The 9,367-nt window shown below is 37.9% G+C and overlaps 1 protein-coding gene across 1 annotated transcript; it reads right to left on the bottom strand.

Annotated features, from left to right (window-relative positions):
• Positions 1 to 644: 644 nt before the first annotated feature.
• On the bottom strand, positions 645 to 8,192 carry LOC308137932 (regulator of G-protein signaling 8-like; the record flags this gene model as incomplete). The annotated part of the gene is made up of 4 exons (XM_080506836.1): positions 645 to 839; positions 2,697 to 2,863; positions 6,625 to 6,686; positions 8,092 to 8,192. The coding sequence occupies 4 exons, from the start codon at positions 8,190 to 8,192 to the stop codon at positions 645 to 647; spliced, it is 525 nt and encodes a 174-aa protein (XP_080362962.1).
• Between the last annotated feature and the right edge of the window lie 1,175 nt (positions 8,193 to 9,367).

The raw sequence follows: 9,367 nt of genomic DNA, 5'->3' as shown, positions 1-9,367 counted from the left end.
TTCCAGAAGAGCTCAATGACGACCAAGGAAGGAAATGTCTGTGGGTGCATAAAGCATGGCTCAGGGAAAAAGGCCAGACTGAATAGATAAAACATTCCATTTTTTTTTTTTTATCTTGGAAACTATTATTTTGTCCCAGAGCAATAACCCTGACTGTTGCACAACCTCAGTTTGTGTTTACAGCCACAAAAGTGAATATTTCCAGTGTTAAAATGGGTTTGCAAGATCAGTTGTGGTATCTCGGTGTGATAACTTAAGATTTGTTGCCGCCTTGAACTCATATTTCTAAATAAATATATAAATACCAGAGCTACAGATACCAGTGTGTGTGTGTGTGTGTATAAAATGAAAAATATTATTGCCAAAATATGGTTATCCTGTTACTATAATCTCACCATACACATCAACCAGCACTAAACAATTACCTTATCCTCATCTAACTCTCCTCTCTGTACAGTGTAGTCCACAGGGACACGTGTAATCTAGAGGGAGTGCATGCATGGAGCTGGTGTTGACAAAAGGGAACAGTCAAGCAGGTCACCGCATCCTTGTAGATTCACAGTATTAAGAGATGACGTTGAAGGGTTAATGAATGGTCTACAGTGTAGGTCCAGTCTTTGTTCCTCTGCGATGGTCGCGTTCAGTCAGACAGACCTCCGCTGGCCTTGCATTTGTGCCCTGTTGATGATCTCTTGGTACATCTTCGACCTGAGAAACCGTGGGTAGGAGTCTTTTTCCATGAGGCTGTGGATTTTTGCCTGGGCCTCGTTGAGGCTGGTCGGGGAGGGATCCGCCAGGCTCTGCTTGGTCTTCTCCCGGGTGCGATAGTCAATGTTTATCTGTCGGGACGAGGAAATAGAAAAATGCATCCGTCATGAAAGGAGGGCCGCTGACATCTCAGCTTTTCTTATACAGAAAAATACACAATGGGCAGTTGATTTTGCCAAAGGGGGTTACATTAAAAACTAGCACTGCTGTAAAGGGCCAACACATAGCTTCTCAATCTGCATCTATCTGTTCTTTGTGTGCTTTATTGCAACATGGTGATATATTTTCTACATCATTTAACATAGTAAAAACCAGCTAAAGTGTGCCCAGAAGGAAAAACTATCTGAACTTGAAAAATTAACATGTAAATGTATTACATGTTCACTGATTTTCACTTGTTTCATGAATATAAACAACCATTCATGAGCCACTAAGGAACTATAGGGTTGCATGTGGAATGCAGGCCTTATAATGCCCATGTATGCATGCGTTTGTTCAAAAAGTTGTGTTTTCACCCATTTCCATAGAGACAGTATCATAGATTTTTTTTTTTTAAAGATAGGCTTCAACATGGAATGAGATGCTAGAAAAGGTAGTGGGTTTAAAGTGGATCTTGGGCTGTAGTTTGTATACCAGCTGTACTCTGGATACCCAGTGCCACTGTTTCCATCGTTCACAGCAAAATCGTCATTCAATTCTGACAAAAAAACATTTCTGGTGCATGTAAATATAGTTTCATGTAGTTTCCAACACCAGTTCTTGGCTTATATATATATATATATATATATATTGCTCCCTTTTACAGGGGTCCCACAAGACAACATTGTAGACATAGTTTGTCCTAGTTTGAATATTCTCATACATTTTTTAGCCATTTTAAATTTGGCTTATCTGCATGAACCCTAGTTGCTTTTATTATTGTGGCATTTGATACACATGCTTAGACCTTTTACTAAAATTAGACTGATAATGATGTGAAAATGAAGAGAACAAGCTGAGGTGTGTTGTTTGTGCCAACTTCCACGGATGCCTTTTCAAGCACATGACGGACCTAAATAATACAGTAGGCCCTGTGGCATTTTCATTTATTCGTCATACTTTTTATGAGATTAAACCACTCAAAAAATATGCAAAGACATTAAATTCTCATGATTGAGTTCATCTAATTTTGCCTCTATCGACTTGACCTACAACATCTCAATGCACATTCATCGTACCAAAGTTCACAACAACAAACAAACAAATTTGTCACCATGGACTACAAGGTTGTTTGATCCACCACACCACTCCCTCCATCTTTTGTCATAGTCGTTTGAATTGCTTCATGTTGTCACTGTTTGACACTGATGTACACACACTTTAAAATGTCCGCGTGACCGTGGGCAAAGAAATCAAAACTGAGCATTTTGGCATGAGTTTGACATAAATCGGATTAAAATTGAGCAGGTTGGGACAAAAATACGTTATTGACCTTTTCTTGAAAATTGACCCAAAAGCTTTTAAGGATTTTCTGGAAATTCTGAAAATGCGATGGACCCATTCTGGCATAAAGCTAAATCATCCCTGGAAAAACTCAAAAACACACACACACACACACACACACACATGCACACACACACGCACACAAGCACACAAGGTTACTTTTTTTTGAGTGCCCATTAAATTTAATTCAATTAAATTAGGTCATGCCGACCTGGAACAACAGAAATTAGATGTGATATTTAAGATGCATTAATGCTGTTCAGATAAGAAAAAATGCATTTACAGGTTTAACACATCTTCTCTTTTTGGCTTCAAGCCTTCATCAATCAATCAACCAATCAATCAATCTTAAACATGATTTTTTCCACTATTGAAAAGCTTTTTATCGCCGAGAAGAATTGACAAAGAACCTAAAGTAAACGTGAATACAGGTGCAAAGAACGCACCTCCCTCGGAGCCTGGACGTCAATGAACTCCTTGAAGATCTTATTTGCCTTTGACACAAGCTTGGTCGTGCTCTTGATTTTTTTGTAGTCTTCGCAGGCCATCCAAAACTCGATGTTCTCGTCACTAAACTCCGTCTTGAGAAATGTCCGGAAGGCAGCCAGCCCATCTGGAAAGAGCAGATGAATCAAGACCAAAAAATGACAGTGTACAACTTAAACAGAAACATAATTAATATGGCAGCAATATAACATGTGTTTCTGTACAATGGTAGAACAAGCCTCCCCTTGAGGACGTTTTTATTTATTTAACCCAGAATAGCCTATTTATGTGCCGATGCCTCGTGGTCCACAATGTACACACTTTGTGTGGAAAGAAGGACATGTTCCTATGACTGGAACACAAACAAAAATCACAACAGAATTCTCCCACTAAGCGCCCTTCACCGTCTCGCTTTTACGGAGTAAAGATAAGTGATCAATTAAGGTGCCTCCAAAGTGATGTTACCCAGAGGAAAATAGAATCCTTGATTGTCTGGGAGAGGAGAAGTCTGCTTGCGGGTGCTGGACCGTGCGGTTTTAAAAATGCTTAATCTGATTTGGATGCATGAGGACGGCAAATAGGGTAGAATAGGCTGCTGGTTAGTGTATGCTGTGTGTAAGGACGGAACATAAGAAGTTAGGGTACGGGGGATAGTTGTACCTGCCTTTTAATGCAGAACCTTGTGGAAAATTATTGCCAAGTCATTTCTGGACGAGCCAATGTTTTGGTTTGTTTGACCTAAATTAGCCAAACGCTGACGTTGAGACAGCTCGGTCACAGAATCTCAAAGACTTAATCTCTTATGGGCTGCACTGTTTACAACCAAGGCTGTAGCATGACTAGACCATGTATGAATCAATGCGTCGACATTGAAAAATCTCATTTTGTCGTTGATATTAATCACATCCTTGCAATTCTGGCGACAATCTGATGAATAGGCGCTTGACAGGAAGGCGCGAGAAACACTTTGAGTAGTCGGTAAGATGAGAAAACTCCATAAAACGTTCAAATCCATTCACTCTGGTACTGAAGGAGATGACACACCAAGCAATTCATATATTCCCGATGGGCATGGTGGTGAAAGTGCTCATCGAAATGACATTAGTATCTTGATAAAGGAGAAATCAAACTGGACAACACCTGACGATCATTGCAGCAGTTGCTTGATGAAAAACATTGTACAGGATTTCTTGGAGTTAAAAAAAAAATATTTTATCTCCATGATCATTAAGTTGCGACCCACTTTTTTACGATGCAATCAACATTTATTTTTCAAGAATATATGTTGAAAACATCATCTTTTATATATTTTTTTCTGAGTAACATGCCTTTCAGAGTAAATTAATAATAAACCATGGCAACTGCGTGTACACAACTACAAGTGAAATAAATATCAAGGTGGGCAAAATAGGCAAAAGAAAAAATGTTTTCACTGCATTCAGAGCACATTCATAAGAAACTAAGAAAAACCATCACATTATGTCAAACGTTTTTCACAGTATGTGTTAGAGATGTGCCTCATGATGTCTCTGACACATGCCTGTCAAAATTTAAGTTTTTCAACATAAAATTAAAGTCCAACACAAGACGTATATTAAATACAACAGTATTATTTTTGAGCAGCACTATAAATGTAAAGTTTTTGAACGATAAGCCCAGGAAGATAATTAAAATGAAAATAATAGATACTGCACAAGTTGAAACAAGAATTTAGAGGAAATTGCTAAACAGACTCGATGCTTGCAGAGAAACTTCCAAGTGCAGTGAGTCACTTGTTGCATCGTCGAGACCTGAGGAGACACTGCTAAGAGCCTGAGCTTAAATGCATCCCTGCAATTAGTAACAGCTGGGATTAATAAAGGCAACAAGGTTTCTGGGGCTGAAACAATCAGCAGAGAGTGAGGTGTGATCATGTGAAATGAGACACAGGCTACATTTACATCTTTGACCCAATTCCCTTTTTTTTTCCCTTTCTTCCCTTACGTGGCATAGATTGGATCTGCTTTAGTGTATTCACATATTTTGACGTTAGATATAGAATTCATTCACATACTGTTTATATATTGTGTATTTATTTGCAATGTGAAGTACATCGCTGCTCTACTTTCTTTATATTGCATCTCTAATGTCATCAAATCTGCAACCATTTAGCTCATTTGACACAAAATATTTTCAAATAATGGAATTACAATTTAATTAATGTGACAATAAATGATCATCTGAAAACAAAGTCGACCACAAGAAATGCAATTCTCATACCAGGCCAAGTAAATGCGCACATGCAATTTTAAATTTGAGTTATTGTCAATCATTTGTCGATTGCAAAAGTGGTTCACATGATCTAAATACTATGCATTTTCGAAAGCTTGGATTTTTTTCCTGTGTGCACAAACACGCTGGAAGCCAATTTCATGGATATACAAAAGCCTTCTCCTGCAAACACACAACTAAAACTTCACCTGAAATTTGTATACAGGGCCTGAAATTCACCCTATACCTCGAGGCAATGTGATATAAAAAGCCAGGTCGCTGGTACAATGTGTTCTTGTCCCAATAAGACATGTAATAGCCAATACTGTGTGCACGTCAAGCCTCGAGGATACTCAACATCTGCTTTACACGGTGAAGAATAGCACCAAAATACTGCAAGGTGTAATTCACCATTTCCCCTTTTTAAATCGAGTGAGGGAAATTCTGAACACAATATCCTACCAGGGAACATTCAGTACTGTGTCCCTATTGATTTGGCATTACTTTATCTAATGTTTGGTCTTTGGAAACAGGATGCTGAGATGTATCACCTCTCTTTCTCTCTCTCATCTGAGGGCAGGCTCTATTCTTAGAAACTTTTATGGGTTTTTTTCTCCCCCCGATGACCATTATTACCTCTGAAGTGCTCCTGTATCAAACCAATATGTTATGTCATAACCTCAGTCAAAACAGATCTTAATTTTCATGCGAGTGCCGGCTTTTTTCATTTGTGTGAGCGCTTTCACATCCTCCTTTCCACAAGCTCGAAGTGACCCTTAATAATCCACCTCATAATTATCACAAAATGAATGGAAAGTCTATGAAGTCTCCCAGTAATTTATGTCATTTTATTGCAAATTGGGTCAGAAATGCATTCGAACCAGCTTGTAGTTTTTTACTGATATCGTAATGATCAAAATGATTGTGACTAAGGTCTCAGGACCCATTTACACAACAGTGAAAAAGAGTGAAAACTGTGATATTTCAATACTTTTGAGGTTTTTAGTAGCTTTTGAAGCAACAAGCCACTGAAAATGATTTTATATGAAAACTCCAGCCAAAGTGAAGATTTGGAAAAACACAAGGATTGTGTGTTTGGCCTGTGTTTGCAGTTACTGTTCTAAAAACCAATATGTCCTTGACCTTTAATTCCCAGTAGATAATTTATTGTATCTACTGGGAATAAAAAAATTAAGTCTTTCTATATCCAATTTATTTAAAATTAAGCAATTGCATTATGCTCTTCAAACAAACGCCATCGCCTTAAAAAAAATTAATTGAGCCCTGAATTGTTTAGAAATGTTTATTCTAATACGACAAACCAATGGAAGCTGCCTGATGGAGTTTCCCCGTCGATATCCCATTGCTTTTAATTTCATTTTGATATGTGCAAGACGTCTTGCCCCAATAAACTTCAATGTTTCACTATGGTAAACAAAATGGATTCATTTTTATTTAATATTTTTAAATAGTCCACGTTGATGTCACAGGCTCTGTGTCAGAAGATTTTGCCAGTGGTTGTAACCCCCTGTCCATATGAAGGGAATAACTCGTTCATATTTATATTTAAGAGGCTTTTAATTTTCTCTGTGGTGGCAGAACCCATCCAACACATTCACATCCAACACATTCACTTACATTTGTGAGAGAGGAGGTGATCAAACGATTCAGACCATCGGACAACTTCATCCGTTGAAACCCTGACAGAGAGAAAAACCAAAGGGAAGAGCCTGAATGAGCCGCCAAACCAACCGCTGTGCTTTCATGCATGTTTAACGCAAGATGGTATTGTATTTATTATTGAAGAGCTGCTAAGTTCAATGTATAATTTATCTTCAGTTCACAGCAGTCCTCTCTCCCACCACGATGCAGGACTTCATATATCTGGTTACGTTTGCGAGACGATGTCAGATAGGATAGGAGAACAATACCTGACCTTTGTTCACGCTTGCTTTTCACAAAATGGTGAAAACATGGCGGCATAACACCTGAGAATAAGAATATATCAGCATTTTGTTTTGTTTGCGACTTATGTATAGCCAAAACTGTTAGGAGTGTTATTTTAGGTTTTTTCTAATGCAAATGAATGGATTTTGATTTTAGTTCGTACTTTCTTGTTGAATCAGGTCCAGCTTTCATTTTGGCAGGTATTATGTAATAAAACTTGCAGATTAGTCTTGACCATTCTTTAACTAAGCTACTATAGGTTTAGACTTCTGGGAGCTCATTCTTCTCTCTGTACTCTATTTTTGAAATGAAAGTAGCGCACTGTATGAACTTATCTTGTGCAAAGCTTCACCAAGACTTATGGAATCCAACTATAAAACAAAAAGTAAAACAAGCTGCACTATCTACAGTTGTAGATATTCTACTTGTTTTTATTTAGACTTTTAGGTATTATATCTGTTTTTTGGTTGTTGTTTTTTTTACTTTTGGCCTTTTAAATTGGTAGGAACATTATTCGGCCATTTCTGCTTATTTGCCATGACCTTTCCTTATCTGGTGACAAGTTAGGGTGCAATCTTTGCACTATGCATCTTTAAGCTGAAAACCTATTGAACCATTCTGCAAACATTCTCAGTGTGACATAAGACACAAGACACAAGAGCAACAATACAATTCTGACATACATATTTATTGAGGGTTTTTTAATATTACGACTGGGGCACATCTGCACCATGTGCTTATAGCTCAAACTTTTCATCCACCTGAAATATCTTGGGTGAAATAAAAGTAAATCAAACTAGATAAAATAGCGTAGTTATTTTGTATTGATGGAAAATAAGCACATATTCATCGTCTTGTGCAATACTCATATTCAGAAACATGAATAAAGCAAGATGTGTTGTGGAAAAGAGTAAAACTGTCCAAAACTACCCTAAAACACACCAAAGCATGTCAGCAAAAGATTAAATCGTTGGATTAAAAATTAAAGGTATCTGCCAATGATTGTATAACGCGTGCCAAGTGGCCTATGCCTTCTGAAAAATATTTCACACAACAGAAGGATGACTTTGAAATTGTTCTGTGGTTGTTGTCCCACAGGAACAGAGCAGGACAGTGTAGGTTTTTCCTTTTTGTTTTTTTGTTTTTTGGCAGACTTACTTCAGACACCTGGTTGTGGTCTCGTGGGCAGGAGGCAGAAACTCGGAGAAGTCATTGTAGGAGTCAGATTTGTTGGACAAGCAGCCGAGTCTGGTCTTCATTGTGCAAATCCTGCGGAAAAAGAGCAAATAATATTCAGAGTTTTTAATTTTTCTTCAGCCTTATGCAAGTACATCTCAGATTGTGTGCGTGATTGTGTAACAAAACCCTTTCGGGTTGCAAAACTGCCTCAGATGATCACGTAATCGTGCTACTTGGTGCTAATGTACAGCTCCGGTGAGAGCACCACCGTCACATTATAGCTGTTGCTACAGCGAATAATCATATGTTATGGCTTCACGTCGCCAGGCTTCTCCTTTGGATGTTTTGACTATGAGTAAGTTCCTAAATGTTAAATCCAAGATACAGAGCGATAAAGCCAACTGTGACTGGACAACAGGTGTAACTCCATATGCAAAAAAACCTGACTCAGTGCAGTTCTGACTCATTCAGAACAAACTTTCAAACATCACTGTTACTCATCATCCTCTTTTCCTCAGTTTTATTGAATTTTTTTTATGCATTATGAAAAGTAAACATATTGTTGTTATTTGATAGCAACGTCTATGTTCCACAAGGGGCAGATATCCAAAACATGCATTTTGGATATTTCCGTTAACATAAACAGACCATTTCTACCAGATTTGTAGTCTGTATAACTGCCTCATGCCATGTGATACTACCATCGTGTTTCACTTTTGAAACAAAAAAAACAAAAAACAAAAAAAACGACCCTCTCAAACTGAGGATGCATTTGCACTGAAATAAACCATATTCACATTTGTCGTTGCTGCCTGTCCCATCCCATTCGCACAGTCATGCTTGTCATGTACTGTTTGTCACAGTTTTGCCTCTGGGACACATGGGTCACTCCAGATAGGGCATGGTTGTCATGACGTCTTATCAAAGGCCAAATGTTTTATTTTTTAACCGTTGTTCTGTTGTGGAGTACAAGTAAATATAAAAAATGTATTATCTATAAATCAAGATTAATTTCTTCTTAGATGTGTTATTCAGGGAATGAAACATTTCAAGAGAAAGTGAGGAATAGACAAGAAATAAAATAATTCGTTTTTTCAGAGTCTGTCTTGGTGTTGTCGAGGCTATCCAGCGAAATTTTATAAATCGGTGGCCTAGAAACTCGCACAAGTGCTCAGTTGTCACTGTGAAATTTGTAAAAGCTGGGTGGGACTCCAAACTGGTTCAGTGACGGTTCAGATTTTGTGTGGAAATGGTA

This window comes from Blennius ocellaris (genome assembly GCF_963422515.1).
Source record: "Blennius ocellaris genome assembly, chromosome: 12".
Classification (NCBI taxonomy): domain Eukaryota; kingdom Metazoa; phylum Chordata; class Actinopteri; order Blenniiformes; family Blenniidae; genus Blennius; species Blennius ocellaris.
This window is presented reverse-complemented; position numbering and strand designations above follow the sequence as displayed.